This window comes from Necator americanus, chromosome II (genome assembly GCF_031761385.1).
Source record: "Necator americanus strain Aroian chromosome II, whole genome shotgun sequence".
NCBI lineage: Eukaryota > Metazoa > Nematoda > Chromadorea > Rhabditida > Ancylostomatidae > Necator > Necator americanus.
The window spans coordinates 19,731,374-19,755,271 of NC_087372.1; the positions used below are offsets into that span (position 1 = coordinate 19,731,374).

At 42.9% G+C, this 23,898-nt stretch overlaps 7 protein-coding genes across 10 annotated transcripts; 4 read left to right on the top strand and 3 right to left on the bottom strand.

Moving 5' to 3' along the window:
- Positions 1–894: 894 nt before the first annotated feature.
- RB195_018549 (uncharacterized protein) lies at positions 895–1,407 on the bottom strand (the record flags this gene model as incomplete). Its single annotated transcript, XM_064186030.1, has 1 exon — positions 895–1,407. One exon carries the CDS (start codon positions 1,405–1,407, stop codon positions 895–897), a length of 513 nt encoding a protein of 170 aa, XP_064041911.1.
- Positions 1,408–2,132: 725 nt separating this feature from the next.
- RB195_018550 (uncharacterized protein) lies at positions 2,133–2,498 on the bottom strand (the record flags this gene model as incomplete). The annotated part of the gene is made up of 1 exon (XM_013442728.2): positions 2,133–2,498. The coding sequence occupies one exon, from the start codon at positions 2,496–2,498 to the stop codon at positions 2,133–2,135; it is 366 nt and encodes a 121-aa protein (XP_013298182.2).
- Positions 2,499–3,519: 1,021 nt separating this feature from the next.
- On the top strand, positions 3,520–4,069 carry RB195_018551 (uncharacterized protein; the record flags this gene model as incomplete). Its single annotated transcript, XM_064186031.1, has 3 exons — positions 3,520–3,570; positions 3,789–3,899; positions 4,028–4,069. 3 exons carry the CDS (start codon positions 3,520–3,522, stop codon positions 4,067–4,069), a joined length of 204 nt encoding a protein of 67 aa, XP_064041912.1.
- A 5,921-nt stretch (positions 4,070–9,990) lies between these two features.
- Positions 9,991–20,086, bottom strand: RB195_018552 (uncharacterized protein; the record flags this gene model as incomplete). 2 transcript variants are annotated; one of them, XM_064186032.1, is made up of 6 exons in its annotated part: positions 9,991–10,141; positions 17,902–18,002; positions 18,075–18,177; positions 18,230–18,346; positions 19,063–19,175; positions 19,916–20,086. In XM_064186032.1, 6 exons carry the CDS (start codon positions 20,084–20,086, stop codon positions 9,991–9,993), a joined length of 756 nt encoding a protein of 251 aa, XP_064041913.1. The 2 variants fall into 2 exon arrangements, with proteins under 2 accessions (XP_064041913.1, XP_064041914.1); XM_064186033.1 differs by lacking the exon at positions 19,916–20,086 and having other exon boundaries at positions 19,063–19,094.
- An 819-nt stretch (positions 20,087–20,905) lies between these two features.
- RB195_018553 (uncharacterized protein) lies at positions 20,906–21,250 on the top strand (the record flags this gene model as incomplete). The annotated part of the gene is made up of 1 exon (XM_064186034.1): positions 20,906–21,250. One exon carries the CDS (start codon positions 20,906–20,908, stop codon positions 21,248–21,250), a length of 345 nt encoding a protein of 114 aa, XP_064041915.1.
- A 99-nt stretch (positions 21,251–21,349) lies between these two features.
- RB195_018554 (uncharacterized protein) lies at positions 21,350–22,659 on the top strand (the record flags this gene model as incomplete). 3 transcript variants are annotated; one of them, XM_064186037.1, is made up of 2 exons in its annotated part: positions 21,350–21,784; positions 21,814–22,659. In XM_064186037.1, 2 exons carry the CDS (start codon positions 21,350–21,352, stop codon positions 22,657–22,659), a joined length of 1,281 nt encoding a protein of 426 aa, XP_064041916.1. The 3 variants fall into 3 exon arrangements, with proteins under 3 accessions (XP_064041916.1, XP_064041917.1, XP_064041918.1); XM_064186035.1 differs by lacking the exon at positions 21,814–22,659 and having other exon boundaries at positions 21,350–21,811; XM_064186036.1 differs by lacking the exon at positions 21,350–21,784 and having other exon boundaries at positions 21,952–22,659.
- A 112-nt stretch (positions 22,660–22,771) lies between these two features.
- On the top strand, positions 22,772–23,306 carry RB195_018555 (uncharacterized protein; the record flags this gene model as incomplete). Its single annotated transcript, XM_064186038.1, has 2 exons — positions 22,772–23,067; positions 23,153–23,306. 2 exons carry the CDS (start codon positions 22,772–22,774, stop codon positions 23,304–23,306), a joined length of 450 nt encoding a protein of 149 aa, XP_064041919.1.
- Between the last annotated feature and the right edge of the window lie 592 nt (positions 23,307–23,898).

Genomic DNA, 23,898 nt, shown 5'->3' on the forward strand with positions numbered 1-23,898 from the left:
ATTGTAATATCTTCAGGTGGTCAGGGAATTATTTAGTACAACTGAGAGGGCCAGCAATGGATTAACAATTAGCACCTGTATTGGCGATCTGCTTTATGAGCAGAATCAAAGAACAAGTGCTTTCGCGTAGACCAATAATGTATTGCAGATATATTGACGACTTTTGCATCATAACATCAACACAGTCCGAAATGGACGAATGTTTCCGAATACTCAACCAACAATCGCAATATATAAGACTCACACGAGAAACCCCGAAAGAAGGATGGCTTCCTTATCTCACCTTGCTCACCTTGACTCCCGTTGATCTTCGAACTGGTCGAGCGGGCGCCAGTAATTCTTCCATTTGCCAGTGTAACCCAGTGGTTCTTCCTTTCGCGTGGAACACGAAGAGCATCACACTTTTCTTTGAAGGACTTCGTGGAGAAACCTGACCATCGGGTCGGCGGTCTTCCTGTAGTGCGCTTAATATCGCGGGGAACCCAGTCGCTCACGGCTCTGGTCCAACGGTTGTCATTAAAGCGCATCACGTGTCCGGCCCACCTTATTTTACTTTCCTTGGCAAACGCAGCGGCGTCTCTAATCTTCGATCGCTGACGTAGGAGAGAACTTCGAATCCCGTCCCTCACCTGCGTGAAACGGGATACTCCTAGCATCACTCTCTCAATTGCGCGTTCAATGACGCTCACCGCGTTTTCTTCCTGCTTGCGAAATGCCAAGGTTTTCGAAACATAGGTCAAAGGAGGAAGTACGGTGGTGTTGAAGAGGCGAGCACGAGCCGGGTGTTCCTGGTCTTCTTCACTACATCCTCGATGCTTTTATGCGCTCCCCAAGCCGCTCGTCTCCCCCTGCCCAGCTCGGGGGTCAGGTCGTTCATCATGTTCAATTCCCGACTCAGATAAACGTAGCTGGTGCATTCCGAGACCCGTTCCGCACGAACATCGTCTTTTGTAGATTCAGCTGAAGACCGACGCATCCACATGTTTCGTCGAATTCGGTCAGCATTCGTTCCGCTTGGCTGATGCTAGGTGTTACCAGTACGATGTCATCAGCAAAACGCAAATGGTGTAGCTGTCGACCGTCGACCTTCACTCCTATGTCGTCCCATTCCAACTTTCGCATTGCGTTCTCGAGGGTGGCTGTCAATATTTTAGGTGAGATTGTATCACCCTGTCGGACTCCCCTCTTCACGTCAATGATGATATTCTTGTAGAATGGCGAAATTCCGGTCGTGAAGTTACTGTACAACTCTCGAAGTACCTTTATGCACTGAGTAGGGACGCCTTGGTTGTCCAAGGCTTCCACGACCGCTTCCGTCTCAACTGAGTTGAATGCCTTCTTTAAGTCGATGAAGCTCAATGAGTTTCGAAACAGTGTAAATGTGGTCAATGACCTCTGGAATGACATGTCCGTCTTCCCTCAGATGGTGAGGAGGCAAGTAGACATGGCTGTCAAAGAGATCAGTTTAGAAGTAGACGATTTTCTCCATTACCCTTCTCGATGCTATAGTTGTTCCATTTGGATTCTCGAGAGCACCATCCTCGTCTTTCGATTGGTGAATTTACGACGGGCGTAGTGAATGCCCTTTCCGCCTCCACAGCTTCAGCCAACGCTTCTGCTCTTCTCTCTTTGAGGTCTTTTTTATCTCATCTCTGTAAAGCTTTGCAGGGTTGGAGGTGTGTTCTTGGTTGTCTTTGGCTCGTGCAGCTCCACGCTGACGTTTGAGCTCTAGAGTTTCCGGAGACAGACACCTCTTGGTGGTTTTAGAACTCTCAGCGTTCTTCGCGGAGGAGGCGATGGTCTGATCCCGTATAGAACTTTGGTACAACAGCGAAGTCCGTCAGGCAGAACCTTTTATTGACGATGGTGTGGTCTATTTCATTACAGTACCCTCCACCGGGTGACTTCCACGTTCAGCGTAGAGAGGAGGGCTTCTGGAAGTGTGAGTTGCCATGGATAGTCTTAGCCGTCATGATGAACTCGGAGAGCCTCTCCCCTGGTCGTTCCATTGTAGGCCGTGGGCCCCGATATGAAGTTCCTCCTGCGTTCTTCTTGGGCCAACTTTGGCGTTGAAATCGCCAATTATGACCTTGTAGAAGGCATGATCTTCTCGGTAGAACTTCTTCAGGTCCTTATAGAAAGCTTCGACTTCTTCCTCGTAGCTTGATGTTGGAGCGTAAGCGACGAAGATAGTCGAAGCTGGTTGGACCACATCTTCTCATCCGCAGACGTCCGATTCGGGTCGTAAGTTGTTCGAAAGAGTCGATGTTCTTTGCCGTTCTCGTGTTGACAAGGACGCCAACTCCACCAACACCTCTACTGTCGCATGTTCCTAAGAACAGTTCTTCTCCAATTTCATATACGGCGTTGAGAGGTTGACGTCGTCTCGTCTCGGTCAGGCCGATGACTTCGTACTTGATATTCTTGGTTTGCATCATCAAATTTTCGATGGCCGCTTCCGATGCAAGCGTACGTGCGTTATAAGTACAGATCGTCATCCTAGTCCTTTTCCGTTTCGGTGGCCTATATCACTCCTGCAACCCCGTCCTTCCTGTCGCTGCCGTACCAGGCTTTCCTCCGGAATCAGGAGACGCTTTTCTATTACTGTGACATGCAAAAGAGTTTTGAAACCCATGGGAAGGTTGCAAGCCTACAGTCCCATGAGTTTTTGGGAGAACTTCCGTTCTCCCGGAGTGTACATGTGGAGCTTATTTGTTGGAGGCGACTCCAAACCGCCTCCCTTGCACCTCCAAGTCACTTGATTGCGGGCTTTTGGCCGGACCGACGTGAGGGATACAAGGATGTCATGAGTCAGTCCTGGCTCAGCAGAAACAGGGAGTCCATCCCCTGAATCCACCCGCGTCTCTGGGCAAGCATAGGTCGTTTTTGGTCCGCGATTAGCCCCCTATCCGCCACCCGGGGACGCGCCACGTAGCCTCGCGACTAACCGGCTGTGATCCCTCTAGTGAGGGAGATCCGTTTCCTTACCTCAACACACAAATAAGTACTTCAAACGGCATTATTAGAGCAAGGTGGTATCGCAAAGAAAGTTGCAAGAACATCACATTGCGCGCCAAATCTGCACATCCGACTGCAGTAAAACGCGCAATAATTCGTAATATGTTCAAAACCGCTATTGAAGTATGCACTGGCAACCAAGAACGACACGAATCACGAGGACTAGCCTTGAAAATTGTATGTGCTAATGGCTGTACAGTACGTCCGCATTACCGAAGAACCTGCATCTCTGACAGTGTCAGTGCCGTTATTCAGCGCAGCATTATCCAAGCACATTACAAGATGGCGTGATCTTGGTAAATATCCTAAATGCAAACATCAAAAGCCAGCTTGTTAGAAACAGACTATATGATAGATACTGCATCTGTGAAAGATGTGTTATTTGTCCTTACGGACAAACAGGCGACTGCACACAAATGGGGGTAATATATGAAGCTGAGTGCTTGTTTTGCAATGCAACTTACATTGGAGAGACCGGTAGGAATGTTGGAGTGAGGATTAATGAACATATGGCAGGAAAACGACGAAAAGTTTGATAACACCACTAAGAAGGTACGGACATGAGGCCCACAACGGAAACGATTATGATGTGAAATGCGTTATACTGGCTCACGAAACAGAAATACCGGCAAGGAAGAGGTTGGAGACGTTTTTGATTCTTAAAAGAAACCATTCAATGAATGATAAGAATGAATGCTTGTCGATAACGAGTGAGTTCTTGCCACTTGTACCGCTGTGTGACCTATAACCGCCTGATATTCTGTGTGTAGATCAAATTATCCATATCGTCGCTGGTGATCTACACGCAGCAATACTCATTCGCTGGTACACTGAGTGACAAATGCGTGCTACCAGCCGTGCCACGTCCGGTGGAACAACACGTAAGACTAATTTCAATGTAGATAGGTTTCTGTTTTCACTACCCTGAACGATTATCGAAACACTGACCCACGGTAGTGTGGCACTTGACGGGATAAACGTAGCATTGCTCCAGTCATCCTCTATTTAGGCCTCTGAAGAAGGCGAAAAAGCCGAAACGTCAGGCAAATAAAGAGTTCCATCTAAAAACTTCACAGGCACATTATCACAAAACATTGTCAATATGAATGTTTCTTGCTATTTCATGTGAAAGTGGGCATTTTTTGTATAAGTGAAAGAATTGTCATATTCAATATGCTAGGAGATGCGGTAACGCCGAATGATAAACGGTTGAATCTGTAAATTATGTGTTGTACTTTGTCGTCATGTGATTGATGTGTTTGATCCAGAGAAGGCGACAAAAATCTTTGTGTTATTTTACTATTCTGATTTGAGCGCATGTTGCTTCGATATCGCATGCTAATGTGGACTTCCAGATTCGACTGCGAATTAAGAGTTTATTTTAGCAACGGAAAATTCATTGATGTGAATTACATCATAATAATTTGAATAATAGAGACAATTTGCTTCTTTGTTCCGAGGATGCACGAATATGATTCTGAAAGGTTTCATTTCTGAAGATTTCCATACTCGAGAATGTGGAAAAGAAGCTAGCCGCGTTTTCGACTTTTGCTGTACCATGACCCTTACTCTGTTGGTGACCAGGTGCCTTTAAAATATTGACATGAAATTATAAACCAGCACAATACTAATGCAACACAGTAACAGTATATGATGCTCCAACTGGCTGCAGTAATCCATCAAAGCTGTTGTCGAGGGTTATCTTTAGATAATATTTGTGAAGATATGAACTAGAATGACAACAAACGGCTACTACTTTTCTAGGAACAAATTCTCTCACTTAAAGGTATCACCCCACGAATCTGAAGCGGTACGGATTTCAGGTTTAATTATGGAGAGGGGGGTTCCGTCCATTTCTTCCCAACTGCCGTAAAAAACGACCTGCAAGATACGGCTTCGAGCCTTCCGGCGCGCTATTTTCTACGAGTTCGATTTTAGCGCGCCACATCTTCCACGCCGTTTTTTATGGCAATTAGGAAGAAATGGACGGAATCCCCCTCCTCTCCATAATCTACTATGCCGTATACGAATACTCCACATGAAATCCGTACCACCTCAGATTCGTGGGGTGATGCTTTTAACACACTGACGACCAAGCGGTTTTTTTTCGTATTTGCCGCATGGGACCACACAATTTCTTTTTTTGCGCCGAATGTCCGACTGCATCATCAGACAATATCTCAGAAAACGAATTTTTTCCCAACTTTTCAGAAAACGGTGAAATTTCAAATAAAAAAAAGAAAAAAGAAAAATAGGGAAACTTGAAAGTTATTGGTGTCTATGGAATCTTTGACGTTATTCAAGACCCCATAGTCTGATAACTATAAATAGTCACAGGATCTTAAGAACTTTTATGTATACTGTACTTGAATGTTTGCTTCCGAATTTGCGAAACAGTGTAAGTGATTAGTCCTTCGATTATACAGGTTTGAAGTTTTCTTTTAAATTTTACTAATTAACTATCGTTAACTGAACATTTTTAAAGTTATTAACTGAGGTCCACACAACCTCAGTTTTTTTTAAAAGAAAAAATGAATGAGTGTACAATGTGGAAGTGTTCGACCAATCAGTAGGCTTCCTATTTAGGCATTATATGACACTTCCAGAACAGCAACTGGGTCGGCACTACTGTGGAAACACAAGGGAAACAGGAAAATGTGGAAAAATAGATTGAAATATTTAATCCTGCACTTCCTAACCATTAAACATTTAAACATGGCAAGAGAAGAAGAATCGAATGCGAAAGTTTTCCAAACGTTCGATCTTAGCATTACTTGAACAGAAAGGTCTAGAAATGATCGCATCCATAAGATGAACTATGGATAAATGAGGAAGCGAACGGCATGCTTAGTATTGGTCAGCGCTCACGATTCTTCCATTACAACGCTTTTATCTTTTTTGACGCTCTGCAAAGAGTTCGTTTATTCGTTTGCTAATTTTTCCTATCACTAATGTCTACTACGTTCCATGTGCTTGCTTTCTGTTCAATATCAGAAAGCCACCACTTAATTTTTTTTTACTATTTTGAAACTGCTTAGATTATTGTACGTGTGAGAAACCGCATTTTTCTTTTGGCCCTGTTAAATTGAGTTCCTGAACACATGCTATATAATAACGCGCTTAGTCCGTGTGTGTGTGTTTGTCTGTATTTCACGAAAATACATGTTGGTCTTGATAAAGCAAGTTTGTTTCTGTCATATGTTAGTGATTGTAAATAAACTTTTATGTGAATGTATACTTCCAAATTGGGAAACTATCATGCTATATAATAACGGGGTTATTCTGCCACGTGTCCGTCTGTGTATGTGTATGTCTCAGTTCTGAAATTCCAAAAAGAGAGGGAGATGGATAAAATGGTGTCGGTTTGGTGCGCTGGAGCCCCAACGCGGTAAAATTGGATGAGACGGGTGCTTTGGCGTCGAATTCGTGCCACAGACCAGATAGCTGTAGAATGGGGTGGGACGGGTCCCGCGGGGTCCAAATGGTGCGCCGGTGCCGGAAAGCTATGTACTGGGGAGAGACCATTTCCACTGCGTCGTATTGGTGCGCGGGAGCCCCAACGCGGTAGAACCGGTTTCTATGATTCCTTCGCATATCTATTTCTCAGCACGTCTCCCTGATGCTGCTAACATCCTTTCTTCAAAAAGAAGAAACACAAGCGGGGTGCGAACAGCTGCTTAAATACAATACATTGTAGCCAATGGTTTACGCGATCTGACATGGAACGTTACTTTTATTATTACGATAGTGATATTCACGTCATTCCATGTTAGTACATCATTCTGGAGGAAACTCAAACTTCGAATGTTTCAAAATTTTGGAGGCTTGAGAGGAACATTGCTATTGGGAGAAATATTGCGGGAACGGTCAAGAGGTACCCGTATGATGTGCCGCCGTTAATTGCACGGCGCGTCTCCTGACAATGTCGCGATCGCTACAGTAGCCTTGATTAACGCCAGATACTTTATCCTTTTATCCTTCGGGCACGTTTCATCACCACCTATTCTTATGAAGCATGGCATGACAAGGAATACTCGAATCTCTGAGAACCTCTCAACATGGGGTGCGTATCGTTAGGTACCCGCAGCCTCCGCGACAACCTATCCTTAGGGCAAACAACTGGCAACGGTTATCGTTAATCGCTCTGCGCAGCAGTTAATAGCGTCAGCAGAGCATTGCGCTGCGTTCGCCTCACGCCCCGACCATCACATCGTCCATTTTCGGCCCTCATCGTCTAATGAGGTGCGAAACATGTTTCGCAGGAGCACGTTATCTCTGGTAATGCTTCTGTACGGAATATCGATCACTTACGTATAGACATATCGAACGATTGCACACGAAATCCCAGAAGCAGAAAATAATGGTGCTTTATTTACGCAAAACAAACAAATCGAAACTTTTACACACTACTGCAGCATCTTACATGAATTAAATAGTCTGTGTAAATACAAATATACATCTATAGTTTTTTCAGGCACAAATCTACATATTTCAAAAACCAGTTTCTTGTTTCTACACCTTTCAAGTTTTATTTTGGAACGGAATTTTCAACTTCATTTATGTTTTCTGATGTTTTTTTCTTATACAAATCTTCTACGTTCTTTCTTCATTTTTAGCATTTTCATTCTCCACGTCTTTTTGCACTTGCTACGTTGCTACCTTTTCGTTCTTCGAACGTCATCTCTATCACTTAATTGGAATATAAATACGGCACACGACCTCAGGTGACGTGGTGATGGATTTTCGTGACTAAGTGATCATAGATAGACTAAGATATGCAAGCTCTGGTCTACCGACAGCCTCTTGTGCAGGCACTTATTCGGCTTGATCGGCTGCGGGTACCTAACGACCGCCTCCCTCAACATGCCGACGTGGAACAATAACGCCTTTGATTTCAAGGTAGTTGTTATCAGTTTTTTTAAATAAAGTAATCTTATTAGAATATGCACTTGCATGTGCATTTATAACAATTTAGAGATCTAAGCACACCAGTAGTAGCATCCTCTTTTCATCCGGTGGCAGAAGTATACGCTGACGATGAGAACCCAGCAACTGCTATCTTCCCTCAAAACAAATGCTGATCCCCTTATTTTCTGTAAATGCGAATTCCGTAGCTCTTCATGAAATGTCTAATGAAATGCACTGATATTTGCTTGGATTTGAAAACAGCGGGTCTGTGTAGCGCAGCCTCAAGACGAACCACTATATGACTTTGGCGCCAGTTTGCCATAGCAGACTCATGTCTGCCTTCAACCCAAAGGTTCCCCCACCTTCTTTCGCCTAATTCGTTTCATTTGTATCCTTAATAGCAATAAATATCATAAGCTACTACTGGCTACACCTACCGAGTTCTCCGAACAATTCTATAAGAGACGGAGCCAGCAACATCTGTTATAAGTTATTTAGAGAAAGAAATGCCTCATGAAACTGCAAATCACTGCAAAAAAAAAACCGTTCATTTGTAATGAGCAAGAAGAGAAAGCAATGTGCTGCGAAAAACTCGCTGTTATGAATATTGGAAATTAGCTAAGAAAACGTCTGACAAGAGATCATTCATAGCAAAAACAAAATAAGTCCAAATCGCAAAAGAGCTAGACTACTCGCTCAGCGAAAAATTCACAACACAAACTACTAGTTTTCCTAAAACATATTCACAGGTTCACAAACATCATATGAACCAAGAAAAAGAGCCACAGTATCCACCTGGCAAGTACGGTTACTTACGACTCCTATAGCGTTTAATAAAAAGCTGCTTGTGCCGATAAAAAAGTGTGGAAATGAAAAGAATAAATCGCTGTTGACCTCGAAGTGAGCTCAACAGGAATGATGCCGCTATCTAGTAAGACTCTCTGAGAATCAGAATCAAACCACATAATAGTAAAAAATCGAACTAGTTTTCAAGAAGACCTCATAAATGCGGTAAGGTGATTCTGAAGGAGAAATGTATCACACTTCATACCACCGGATCAGATAATCTAGTGGTGTGGTGAAGAGTGACCATTTATTACTAGCTACACATGAGATCTCTTTCAATATTCAAAATCGCTAATCGAGAACCACAGCTCCCTAGGCATAAATATAAACGCCGGGATGTACAAGATTCTACTGACGGGTGCAGTATCTAGTAGGCAGTAGGCGTAGGTAGGCAGCAGACCACGAATCTGATGTGGTCAGGGAATCCTCGAGAAAAGCTAGAGATGGGTTGTGGATTGCGGGATCCGGGACGGTCCTGCTCATTTCTCTCCAATCGTAAAAAAAACCGCGTGGGAAGGCGCTTAATTTCCTAAGATGTGCGTTAGAATGCACCTATATGTGTACGTACCGGTCCCTTCAGCAGCCTATTCTTTAGCTGCACTTAAGGAGAGAGGTGAGAAGACATCACAGTTCGTTGACCGTGGATGCTGCCGCTTTTCACGACTGCACTGCATAAGGGTGGCGCATTGCAACTGACATCGTCGTAAAAAGCGGCATCTCCCACGTTTTTTTTTTTCACGACCAGGTAGAAATGAGCGGACCCACCCCGGATCCCGCACTCTATAACCCCACCTCTAGCTTTTTCTGTGCATTCCCTCACCACCATTCAGATTCGTGGTATGCTGCCTTTAATCGCAGAAAAGGTGTTTGGAAAGAAGACAAGTTCATAATGCTCTTTTAAGTTTTATGCCGCCATGCGGTGAAAGATAAGGAACTACTGGCCCCGCATTATGCTCCCTTATCTTTTATCATGCGGGGCATCCCGAAGCAGTAAAACAATGAAAACGGCTTGAGAGAGACCAGTTACTCATGTAACCCTTTTACTGTATTTCGCGATCAAATTTTATTGCACGAAAAACGTCAGCAAATTAGAAACCTACCGTACTAGACAAGTATGTCTGTCTGCACTAATACGCCGATAGATCTGGACAGAGATATGGTTACATTCGATATAAACAGAGCTCTACAAAAAGGGCTCAGAATTGGGGAAACAATCTTCTACCTAGCAGCAGTAGATCGACAAAGACGCGAATCTGTTTCGCGCAAGCCATACTTCTGCTGTGTTGAATGCGCATCATCCAAGTCTACGCTAGTCCTTGAAGCGTTGTCGCTGTTTTCCTCTCGACTAGCGAATACGCCCTTTCCTCGACTGCAAAAGAAAAAAACTATCACGAGCTAATATATTATCATAACTTTAAACGCATGTTGAATTAAGCTTGAATACTTATATAGGAGTGCAGAGAGCTTCGCAAGAGCTTTGCAACAGCTTCTTTCGAACGACACCAGTCACTTGGTTGCCTAGCAGAAAAAAGCCCGACCAAACTAGCCAGAAGAAAATTACTGCAATTTTTTCCGAAAACAAATATCTATTACTCGAGTATCTGATTATGCAAAGCACAGCTGTAGGTTCTGCAAAATCTGTGCACCAAGCACACCTGCAGAACCTGTAGTTGTGCTTGCTGCACAGAGTCCGACACAACGTACATGAAAGACATTTCCATTTTATGCACCTACACACTTTTTAGTCATGACATGCAAATTATAAGAGATTAATTCCCGGTTTATTAGTTGTAACGAGACGAGATGAAAACTGCTAATGGACAGTTCAACTTTGTTGCTTTCATATACAAAATTGTTTCCACAATGCACGCAGCTCGCCGGTTACATCGTACAACCAAAATTCCATCTAAATTTTGTATGGGTAAGGACATCCGTTAGATAACAACTCATTTATTTACAATATTTCCCGGTCGAACCTATTTCCAAGTCGAACAGGGTTCTGTTTCAGAATTGGTTAACCTGTTGTGGTATTTGCCTGTTCAGAGGGCACATTCGAGTTGATTATGATGTTAGACTCCGACTCAACAATTGCACTTGGGTGATATAAGACGCAAATGGCAATGGCATTCGTAACGAGACTGGCGTACTGGCGTCTCTCGAAAAGAGACGAGAGAGGAAACGAGAAAGAAAAACTTAAACTTAAAAAAATGACTTTCGCATTCGCAAACTTAAAACTTAAAAAATGACTTTCACATCATGATCGAGGGCAAACCTAGAGCGGCAATCGTACAGCATCCTACCCATAAGATATGCCTGAAAGCGGCATCGATCAGCAATCAATAAAATAGCACCAAAACAATCTATCGTAAATTGAAACAATGTGAAGTAAACGTTTCAGAAGAAGTTTGCATAGTGCGTGAACAATATGTGGCCCTTGAAACTAGTCGAATATAAAATATTTTTAAAAAGAATGAAAATGAAAAAAAATTAAAAAATAAGAAGAATAAGAATATTTTTAAAATGCGAGTAAAACCGAGCTCTAATTTGTCTAATTCCAAATTCCAATAAAAGAATGTTAATTCTTGAGTTTCAAACCTTACTCCATGCTCCTGTTCGCCATCGACTCAAATTGAAGCGATGGTCAATCCAAGCGAAGCTGCTGTACCGAGCCGGGCGAGGCATCCGACAAGCGCAGCGGAAAGATCTGCTGCCGCTGACCACCAATTATCGACGCACGCAACTCCCAAGGATATATTGTGACAAACCCTATAGGTTTCCCCTGACGCGCACCTTACACTGAGCCCTCTCTACAGTACGTGAAGAGTTCCAGGGACTTCTTTTCACCTGCCTTTTTTATAGCTTTCTCTTATTTTCTTGTATAATAGGGCATGAGTGGTATTACATAGTCTTAGTTTCCCATTAGTTCTATCGACTGTGTATCTAGAGCGACTCTAAAGTCTTGGTTTGTTGGTATTCAATTTCTGTCCTCTTTCAGTAGTCGCGCAAGATTGGCGTTTGTTGTAATCGGAATGTAGTAAAATCGCAAAGTTCATTCAGAAGAAAGCTAACTGTACACGGTTAAATAAAATGTGCTCTCACAAACTGAATCCTTTGAAGAAATCTTTGGTGCATCGGCTATACCACAGCAGCACTTGAGACTGGATTTATCATAACTAGGAATTCAGCTAGCCCTAAATCGCAAACATAACAACTGCCTATCACCGTAAGATCAACAGCGGCTCAACTGTCTTCACTGATATAGACAGAACAATTAAAGAGTCAAAGATATGATGAGTCTCCTATATTTCTACAGACACAACGGACAAAGCAACAAATAATAATCGTCAAATAATAATGACGTACCAAAACTTTCTAATAATAACTTTACTGAAATTCTATGGAAACCAAGAGTTTCCAGAATTCTTGGGAATATTCGAGTCTCTTATACGTGAAAATAATGAGTTATCATGCATCGAAAAAAAACTGCTCCTCAAGGAAAATCCTAAAAAGTCGCGGAAAGAAGCGAAATGAAATAAAATCACTATGCAGAAGCTACGACTGGATGGAAAAGCAAGAAAAAAAGTGGCATGAAAGTGAAAGCTTTTTTGAGCACCTTAGAAAGAGAAATTACAGTGAGAGCTTACGTAGAATTGTGACTCGGAACCGCACACTTGGATCAAAATAATCCTAACGTAGTCTATTGGCATCAAAATCAAGTACAGGAATGCGATCAAACCACCCGTCTTTATATGACGATCTAGGACAGACCGTCAAAAGCACCGAGAAGTACTGAAAAAGAATAGTCTGCTGAAAGTGCTTTCATGAAACGCACACCATACGCATGACTGTATTCCACAAAACTCGGCAGTATTTTTGATGGCGCAACAAAATCGTAACAATGGTGGACAAGAAATGGAAACGTCCAAAAGGATTTGAACAACAGGAGGTCCATGAGGAGCACACAACCCACTTATAGGCAGGTTAATTCAAGCCATGATGTAAGCCAACACCTAGGCGTAAATCAGCCGCTCGTATCCCAATCAAAGCATTGAAAAAAAAAATTTTGATATTCAGAACTATAGAATAGACAAAAAAACTAGTGTTTATGACTGTGGAAAGGAATGCATGGAACCACAGATCTCACCGCATTGAGAAAACTGTTCTTTTTAGAATTCCGAGCCCAAAAAAACAGTGATGGAAGAGGCTTTAGCCGAAAAACTTAGCCTTCCACGAACAGCATCAGAGACCTGTGTTATGTTCAGCATATGAGAGTGTATTGAAGAATTTGGAACTCATCTGCTATTTCTCAAAGTTGGTACTACTCAGGAACTTAACACTGCTGTGCAAGCAAGTAACTCAACACTGCCGTGCAAGCAATGAACTTAACACTGCCGTGCAAACAACGAATAATTGCAGGTGGCTTCGCAACCGTCAACATCAGCGAAATCAACCGCTAATTGTTACGAAATGGAGAGATAAGCACTGCAAAGTCAAAGATAAGAGGAGCATGGAAGGTACCTCATATCTTGGTGGTACTTGATACATACCAGGATCTCTTCATCTCAAACACCCTCCGGTTTGCAAACTCCCTCTGGTCTACATGCAGCTACTACAGTGCTTGGTCCAACTATGTGATCGATGTTAATGATAAGGCTACTGTACCTACTCATTCAATGACCTCACAATGTGTCTGTTCTGTAGAAAAAACACACAAAGATGTTTTGAAGTAGAAGGATGGACATTACATCAATTGAATCTAACGCTGATGAAAGTACTTTTAGGTACTTTCTAGAGTAATCGAGAACAACCACTTTGCACGGTAAGGGCATCACAATGCCATTTCTGCTCAAAAATAATATATTAGGCTGGACAGAAAATCTTGTCACTATTTGTCATTTTTTCTGCTATCCCTTTCTCCCAGAACTGAAAAGACTGGGAGTCGAAGAAGTCGCTGGCCACCCATTCGACTTCTTCAAACTTAATGAAGATTTTCTTAGCTAGGAGTCTTGAGGGGCCAGAATAAGTGGTAGACTGACGGTGGAGAGAAGAGGAGGGTTGGGCACCGTGCCCCAACCTAGCTTCTACAGTTTTTCATGGGTCTCCTTAGCAACATGGGGTCTAGCTTTATCGGGGAGGTGCAGCGAAGCTCATCTAGGCCGTCTTCTCCGACTCCGACACTAAAGTAAAGCCTTACACATCCACTTGTAGAGAGAGATCCTATGAGATCCCACAATAGGCTTAGGATTTTCTTTCTTAGGCGGACAGGGCGTTTGATCGGATAGTCACATTTTCTTTCATCCTTTCATGCGCTGAAGAAGGCGATTTAGCCGAAACATTAGCCAATAATGAAGGATCGTAACAACCTCGCGTTCAGCTCAAATTAAGAATATCCTGAAAAAAATTAAAAATCTGAAAATTATCATCATGCCGAGGTTTATTGGGGTCACAGTTGAAATTCTAGAAAAGTCTTTTTCTACTGGTCCCATCGTTTGTTTTGCTGCCAGAGCTCTTCTAAGATTTAAATTTGTAGTGGTTGATTTTACACTGCATTTCATCGCGTAGTTGCCACTGAAACACATCAAGTGTACAGCGGATCTAATTCTACTTTCCTTGCCATATGCGGCAGTGTATGTGATTTTCAGTCATTGAAGTAAAACAGAACTTTCAATTCTGCAAAACAGGATACTGTTAGATAACACCCTTCTGACTAGAAGATCTGTGATGCTGCATTTTACCCCAACATTTTACCCCAGGTTTATTTCTTAGTTCCAAGCAGGAACAGCGGTGGAGTAGAATAGGCAAGCACGAAGCCGGATGTACTTCACTACACCCTTGATGTCCTGTATACTCCCTAGCCGCTGGTTTCCTCTTGAGTTCAGCTTGGAGGTCGCTCATCATGTTCATTTCCCAGGGAGACGGGGCAAGAGGTAAACGTACATTGTGCCGCCGCATATCCACACGAGGTTAATAAGCGTCGCTAATTGTCCTCTTTGACATCGTAGTTATTGCTAGAGCCGCTTCGCTTTTTAATAGTCCACCCATCGCCCTGCACTAGTCCACCCATCGCCCTGCACTAGTCCACCCATCGCCCTGCACGGTCTTTTCGGGCGGCGTAGCAGTTGGAATGCAAGTCGAAGCAAGAAACAAAGGTGCATGATGACAGAAACGGATTGAAACTGCATATGGTGTAGATTTATTGAGGAGGTACAGAGAGGTTAAACGACGTTTAGCAATGTGAATGAGTGTTTATTTTTCTGCTTTCAATTGAAATGGACACCACCTAATTATCTACGGAAACATAAGAGATTGTTTAGAAAATCTACCATCAACCGACATTACACTACATTTCTTTAATATTTCGCTTTTATTTTTCGCATTTATTTTTGCATAGCTAGCTAGGTAATGTTGACACCTGAGTGGCGTGAAGAATGATGCTTCGTAGGCATGCACTGTAATCAGTATGTGATAGGATTTTCCCACTGGGAGGTCGTAAAGGAAGGAGGTGATAAGGGTTTGTGCAATGGGCACTAGTAAATGGACTATAGTACGAAACAAACCGGAATAAAATACTACGCAGTATTAAATAATTGCATACATTACTAAATATTTCATTAAAGGATAAAGGATAAAGTTTCTGGCGCTAATCAATCCGCTTGGGATGCGCCACCTCGTTCACTTGAATTCAGAATCGTTTGAGGTTCACGAACGTGTAACTGGCCTATACAATGACTTGCAGTGGCTAGCCGATGTGTCAAGACAGTGCTTTTATCCTCCCATACAAGTCTGGTACCAATTTATCGACCCCGAAGGGATGAAAGGCTTGGTGAGCACTAGGGCGGATTCGAAGCTCCGATCGATCGTGCAGGAAACGGAACTTCTAACCGCTACATCACACCCAGCGGAACTTCTAACCGCTACATCTTTCATTAAATAAAATTAAAAAATTACATACATTACAAAATATTATGTCAAGTTCCAGGCGTACTTCAGTAACATAAGAGCATCTACATTTGGTTTTAAAAATATGACAATGCGACCACCCAAGTTCGACATCCCGCTGAGTCAAATCTTTGCAAAAGAGTTAGGATCTTTAAACCGCTTCTAAAAGATGAAGAATTTAATTATACGTAGTTTTCAGCAGTTCTACCTGGTTTTAATGTAATTTAATTACCAAAAAAGCCCATATTCTGTGCACATTGTTAGGGCTGAAGATCGCGTATAAATTAATGAAATGAAGACCTAGAGAAATACTTTCGGTTGCCATTCATAGAGGAAAATTTGCACAAAATAGTCTTTCCGCTGTTTTTTGAAAGCTAGCTTCTTTGGAGTCTAGATGGGAGAAAGTTAAAAATTCTTCGACTTTTTCTTGGATTTTTCCCACCTAAATTTTGAGAGAACCAGACGGCCCGAAAAGAAGGAATTTTGCGTGAGAAAGTATCCTTTGTCCCTCTATACGAATATATGGGCGATTTATTTGAACGCCGCCCTGCTTTTCTGGGATGGAAAAGCTTTCCACAATTCCGATTTTTGCAGGATAACGATAATTCTCATTACCATTAGTTTTGAAAGCTAGAATGTTCCGTTTTAACGAAAATTTTTATATGCGTAATTTGAAGCTATTAAATACATCCTTATCTCATTTTTCACATTAGGATTTCTCTTGTTTCTGGTACGATTACAAATTCACTTCACATCACAAAAGTGCAGTGGATGCGTCTGATTCTCCAAAACAATTCAGTAGATAGTGGATTATATCCTAGCAGGTGATGCAGCGTATGATTAGCGGTAGGTAAGCAGAGTATTATTAATATCAGTTTTTTAGGTGTCAACAAAAGTGAATCTCCTTAGGATACGCACCATCGCTAATTGCTATGACGAGGCATGACAGGGGCATTGCTCGGAATTCCGCCGGGACCCTCTTTACACGCACCTGATCAGGTCGCCTATTGTCTCATGGGTTTCGTTGGAGGACGTCGCGTATTCTGGAAATGAACATGTGGCCGCCGGATGGGACGCACCATGTAGTCCTGCGCCTAATAAGCTAGGGTCCCTCTAATGAGGAAGGTTGGGAAAAATGTGCACAATCAAACAAAATAAAGTAAGGCAAAAATTCAGTTTCTACAGACTCAATTCTTTGAGAACTCGCTTCTGCAGCAAGAAAGTTATTTCTTTTTCTTTATTTAACCGGCTAAAAGGAATTTTCCTAGGAATATGACTTCGAAGGATGCTTATCGTGCAACACGAGAAAATAACACACGTTGTAGAAATACAAATTAGAGGATTATCAAGTATCAACACGTATTATTGAAACTTGATAATCCTATAAGTGCACTATTGTACGAGAAAAAGAATGAAGCACTTCCGAAGAAAAGGAAAAAGATTTGCGTTTAATTTTAGTGGGATATATACATTAATATATCATTGCGCCCCGCCCCTGCCTGCGTAAAAAAAAACAGCGTTCCGGGTCGTCCGTTTACCCTGATACAGGGGGATAAGAACGGAATCACCCTCTTCCCCACAATCTACGACCCCGCATAGGCATTACCCGCCTGAAACCCGTACCATCCCAGATTCGTGGGGTGATGCCTTTAAGCCGCAGAATTTCTCTATCCTCTACCATTCTAGTGAGCACTTCGATCGACCGTCTAATTCAGAATAATCTATTCCGAATGTACGAATGAATGTGTAAATCAACTTCCAAGTGGATATGCACGTGCGCTGATCGCCGAAGGTTAACCTATTCAGCCTTTATCAACAGTCCAAACTTGTACAGTAATGAGGATGGACCACTAGAAGAATACATACATGCTGGAGAAACCTGCATTCTTTTCGGGTCCATGCATGATGCAAATATCACTTTCTTTTTCTTCTTGTGCTTTCTCGTGGTGTACACCACCCGTCATCCTCATTATAGCTGTTCGTATCATCTGCAACCCTACAGCAACTGTTGAGTAGAAGAGTAATATCACAGATTACTCGAATATGCTTCCCAGACAGACAAATACTACATTTTCAAACAAATAACAAAGAAATAGAGAATCGACCTGAAACTAGCGATTCCACCGCAGTCTTGAAAGAAACAAAAAGTTAAAGAAGTTTGTTCCAGCTATATACGTTTATAAAACTTACCGCTCACATGTGACGCATTCACAGTTTTCATTACCTTCTCCGAAAAAGTCCTCACCATAAAAGCATGTGATTTCTTCACCAGGCTTCAGATCACGTGAAACCTGCAATTTTAATTTAGCGATGTCCCCAACTTAAATTTCCACAAGAATGCGTAAGTGCTAGCAAAAAATAACTTGAATGCAGGCAGTATGTCCATTTGGTACGAAACGGCAACTAGGACGGCAATCGTGGTTGATATACGCCCCTGGACCTAACCATAACTGAGCACACCTTTTCCTTAAGAACATGAGAGTAAAAGTGATACACTGTGGTGAACAGTAAGACACACCTCATGCTGTACATAACGGAAAAGTCGTTCAATCCAGGTCGCAAAATCTGCTCTTCTTCTTGGTCGTTTAGCTCGCTAATTACTCCACAAAGACGCTCTATTTTGTCTCCACGCTGCCTGAATACACTAATATACAGTTTGATATACAGTCTATACATCTTGTGGAACCATATGAAAGAAAAGCGTCTTTGTAAAAACTACAATCTCCTTTACTGAGTTATAAGTGAAAAAGGATGATGTTTATTTCTTTGCTTGCTACTTTTTTTCTGAATCGTTCGTTACAAAACGCTCTACTGTTTAATTGTAAAAAAAACGCCTGAATATTGCTGCGTTGTGTCGAACATACGATAAAGGATAAAGGATAAAGTCACTATCGCATCAATCCACTTGGGATGCGCCAACGCGTTTTAGTGGAATTCGTAATCGTTGAGATTTTGGAACGCGTGTTGGCCTATACAATGACTTTCGGTGGCTAGCCGATGTGTCAAGACAGTGTTTTTATCCTCCCAGACAAGTCTGGTACCAATTTAGCGACCCCAGAGGGATGAAAGGCTTGGTTTGCAGTAGGGCGATTTCGAACCCTCGATTGTGTGGCTACAACGGACCTCTAACCGACTGCGCCACACCCGCCCCATCATAAAGGATAAGATATGATAACATATGATCGCACAAAAAAGAAAAACTTAGCTAAAACAAAGTGACTTTGAAGAACAAGGTGACCACATTTGTCAATATTAATTCATACGACCTAAACAAAAGTGGCTATGGCGTTCAGTGGTCAAGATCAATAGTTTTGTGGGGTGATTTTTGAAAGAAAAACTTGATTTGCATACCAATGACGTGTAGCAACTAGTTTGGCGCCCATGTTCTGCTCGGCTGCGTATCTGCTGCACGTGTCTATCGTAAATCCAGCCTTCGAGGAAAAGACGTTTAAAAAACGAACCACCTGAAAATCGTGATGTCGATGTGGCGTGTTTTGCTGCTTCTCCCAAGCAAGCAATTAAGTTGAAGTCCAAAAGAACTATTGAAAAGTCTTTCGCAGAGGCAAATCACTTCCTTAATTACAATGGGGAGGAAAATTTTTCAGTGAAAAAGTGTCACCTGCCCTCATAACATATTCCTCTCCGGTCTTCTTAGAGAAATCAAAACTAAGTATTGGAGATCTCTCCCTCTAAGGATTAATATTTAGGGGAACATTCATTCAATGATTCACGGCTTTTCTCCAACAGTAGCTGTGAGAACACACTATGTGTCTACCTAATTTTATTTTTCCTCTCTTTTCTCTTTGTCTTGTCTTTTCAACATAGATCGTTGATACAAAACTCACGACCTTCGCTAGTTAGAATTTAATAAACTGAAACTTCAAGTTTCGATAGGACGTTAACACCGCATACTTTTCTCCAGGTTGCCTCCTGATAATGGTTTGTGGTTATAAGAACTTTGAATCCATGAAACAAAAATGTTACACATAACGGGGTTCATTTCACATTACACTGTTTTCCTTCTGTGTTTCTGAGGGTGTGGTTGAATATTTAAGATGATTGTGTAGCTCTGTAAAACCACTCTTTACACGCCGGTTGCGATGTTATCATGCAGGGTACAACAGAGTGGACTAATATTTTTGAAGGGGGCAACGTGCCACGAGAGGTACATCACCTCAGAGGAATCCTCTATTTTTTAACATACGTCATCAGCAAGTTTGGGGAACAGGCAAAATGTAGTTTCGTTATAGAGAAATTCTTTTAACGCACTGACGACTGCGCGAAATCCACGCGAGCAGGTGTGAACCAAGACGCATTTCAGCCCGATGCAGATGTAACCCGCCCGTAGGTCATACGGTTTCTCGAAACTTTCCATGCTCTTGGAAATGTTGAAATGGAAATATATATATATATATATATATATATATATATATTATATATATATATATATATATATATATATATATATATGTATATATATATCAGGCTAGGTCAAAATAACAAACTTGACGCAGTGAAGGACTACAACATAGGACTACAACATAACATTTTTTTTTATCAAAGCAATCAGACGGTCTCACTTCTGAGAACCTCACTCCTAAGAAAAAGAAAATAAGAACAAACACAAACCGCTTTGGGTAGCAAAGATTTTTCTTATACCTAAAGGCACAGCCTGCAGTTGTCAAATACAAGGGTTAGGGGTGCTGATTATGGGCGCTATGGGCGTGACCATGCTCAATTCGCGCGAATCGTCCTGGGAAATGGCTTGGAAAACAGGTTCTGACTTTGGCTTGGTTTCTGACAAGTTATAGCGAGGTACGTAATATCGCGCCACATCCACTCCCTCGCGGACAATAATTTATGAGCTTTCTCCAGCACCCTATTCACGTGACCACTGAGTAAGCTGCTGAGGAAACTGGAGCATTGCCGTTCTGATGTGTGTTGTAGGAAAATTCGTACAGGAAAGCCATTTTCCGGCGCAATTAAAGTAATCGTAGTATAGTCGTAATCTACAAAGCTAACATATTCTCGTGGAGAAATCCCAACATCGTCAATTTCGTGGTATACTGCTTTTAGCTGGAATGGTTAGAATGGTCGCAGAGGACGTAAACTCTGGATCGTAAGTGCTCACGCACCTACGGAAACTGCTGAGGACAACAATAAGGACGCCTTCTATGATGAACTCAATGCGTTGATGTCTAAAATACCAAGCCAGCAGGTGGTCATTGTCGGAATCGACGCAAATGCGAAGATGGGACTCGAACAGCAATCCGATGTGCTAGGAAAATGGTATTATCCAGTGGAGCGCACGTCGGACAACGGTGACCGCCCGGTCGACTTGTGCGAACAGAAGGGCTTCATCATCGCTTCCACGTTTAAGAGGAATCATCGACGCCATCAGCTCACGTGGCAAGGGTCAACCCTTTTAACGCCTGAAGAGCGTCGCAAGCGGAAGATGAGGACTCTTAAACTTCAGCTCGACTACGTTCTGACGAGGAACATTCCTCAGTCAGATATCCGAAAATCTAGAGCTGTTTGAGACGTCGCGTTCGACTTTGACCACCATCCAGTTCTTCTCAGCTTCAAGATACGGTTCCACAAGAGAAACCGAGGAGTTCCTGTTCAACCGAAAATCGACATGGCAGGTCTGAAAGACAATGAATGCAGAACAAAATTCCGCCAACGTCTGTCTATTCATGTTGGAGTACGGACCAGGAAGAAGCTTAGCGATGCGGATTCCTTCACAAAGTGCATCCAGGACGCTGCAAGGGAAACGCTCCCGGTTCTATTGCCGCGGAAGAAGTTCGTCTTTGCATCTGCGGAAACAAAATCCACGTACATTTCAGTACGTGTCGCCCGCAGCGCTGGCGACCTCAAGCAGGAAAACCGTCTTAGAATGAAGCTGCGTCGTCAACTGCAACAAGACCGCGATAACGAGTGGACGTCAAGAGCGATGGAGTTTGAGAAGGCGTGGGACAACAGGAACCCGCGGAAAGGTTATGCTCTACTTAAACAGTATAGCGGCAAAATGAAAAGATGTTCTCCTGTCCTCAAAACTGCCAATGGAGTAGCTGTAGGTGAAACAACCCTTCCAATTTGAAGGGAACACTTCAAGACTTTGATGAACCGGTTAGCCGGTTAGCACCGTCAGCTCCTGAACTCGAGCACGTTCATAGACCGACATATGCGGTTAACGAGGAGCCACCGACCGAGTCGGAGGTTCTAGTCTGTATTCAAAAAATGAAGAATGGAAAATCTGGTGGAGACGACGGGATTAGCGCAGAAATGCTAAAATATCTTCCTCCGTCTGGGATTCGTGAGATGACAAAGATCATCCGTTCAATATGGATAGACGAAAGGATACCTGACTCGTGGAGACACGCTATCATAATTCCCTTCCACAAGAAGTTATCCGTCACGGACCCTAGGAATTATCGAGGAATCTCTTTGCTGCGTGTTATGTACAAGGTATTGGAGCGCATTATCCTGGACCGACTTGTTAAACATCGCGAAGAAACAACGCGCGACGAGCAAGTTGGCTTTCGTCCTGGCCGATCTACAATTGACCAGGTGTTCATTGTCAGGGTAGTGATCGAAATCTGGCAGCGGTATTCGAAGCCAATGCAACTAGCGTTTCTGGACTTTGAAGCCGCGTTCGACTCTCCTCACCGAAGGCGCCTTCTCAACGCACTGAGCGCCGATAGAGTACCAAGAAAGTTCGTTCGCTTGCTTGATGAAATGAATCAACGAACAACTGCTGCAGTTTCAAAACCAGCCGGATGTACAACACCGTTTGAAGTGGTAACTGGAGTAAGACAAAGGGCAGTGGCAGAACCCTTCCTGTTCAATTTCGTCATCGACGACATTATGCGAAGAACAGTAGATGTGTCCTGCCGATATCATTCTAGCACCATCAGGACATCCCTTGTTCGATCTCGAGTACGCTGACGATGTTGTTATATTCACGGAAAGCAGTACGAAACTTCAACATGTTGTCAACCTTGTATCGAAGCTGGCTGCAGCCTGTGGACTACGCCTACGCCCTGATAAATGGTAGCAGATGTGGACATCTTCGAGACCTCGAACAGGGATCAGGGTGGACGGACAACCAATAGAACTCGTCGATGAGTTCTGTTACCTGCGCTGTACGCTGAAGAACAACGGCAGCTACGAGAAAGATGTTCAGCAAAGATGCGCTAAGACCACTTCTGCATTTAACTCCTTAACGAAATGCTTGAGGTCGACCCCCATCACCAACGAAGTTAAGCTGCGAGTCTACCTATCCGCAATTCGCCCCATCATGATACACGGACGGTTACTTGGCTACTTTTGGCCTAGGGCAGGGAAATTGATGTGGTATACGTGGAAGATACCAACATCTTGCACCGCCATTGAACTTGGCTAAATTCAATCATCTTCGCTCCTTTGGTCATACATTAAGGAAACCGGCAGATCGCCTTGTTCAACGAGTTCTGAGGAGTTTGCCGGGTTCGAGCTGGAAGAAGCCAGCTGGCCGAAAACGGAAGTTCTGGACTGAGGTGGTGAAAGAGGACCTGAGGACACTCGCCGTGGATAGACAGTTCAAGCGAGTCTAAGGTTTCGCAGAATATGGAATAGCGACGAATGGATTGATTCTGTGCAAGCTCTCGCAGAAGATCGAGAAGGTTGGGCAGAGCTGTGTTCAAGAACGGCACACCTCGGCGAAGACGCGGGTAATCGCGTCAGGCGATGACATCAGCCCGCCGATTGAGTCGCTAAGTCATGGGGTGCGATGGGTATACCGGCGTCGAATTCCTGTGCCGTGGTGTAGAAGTATCGCACAGTAAATTCGTGTGCATGTCGCAAAAGGTAAATGGGAAGTTGCAAAAGTTTCATAGTCGTATCCACTTTCCGCGTTGTTTTTCACCTGTACGACTCCTCCGTTCTTCAGAAAATGGAAACATGAATGCTTACTGCTGCTTATATAGTAACCAACTGTTTACATGATCTGATGTGGAACGCTATCTTTATCAGTATGATGTCGTTCACAACATTTTATGTGAAACATCACTCTGTGTTAACTGTTAGGGGGGGGGGGGGAACAAGAGGGTAACCTATACTTTGAGTAATGATTCCAAGCCATGTCTATATTACATTAATATCGAAGAAGTGCTTAAAGGTGAAGTTTGAATGTTCTCCAAATGTAGA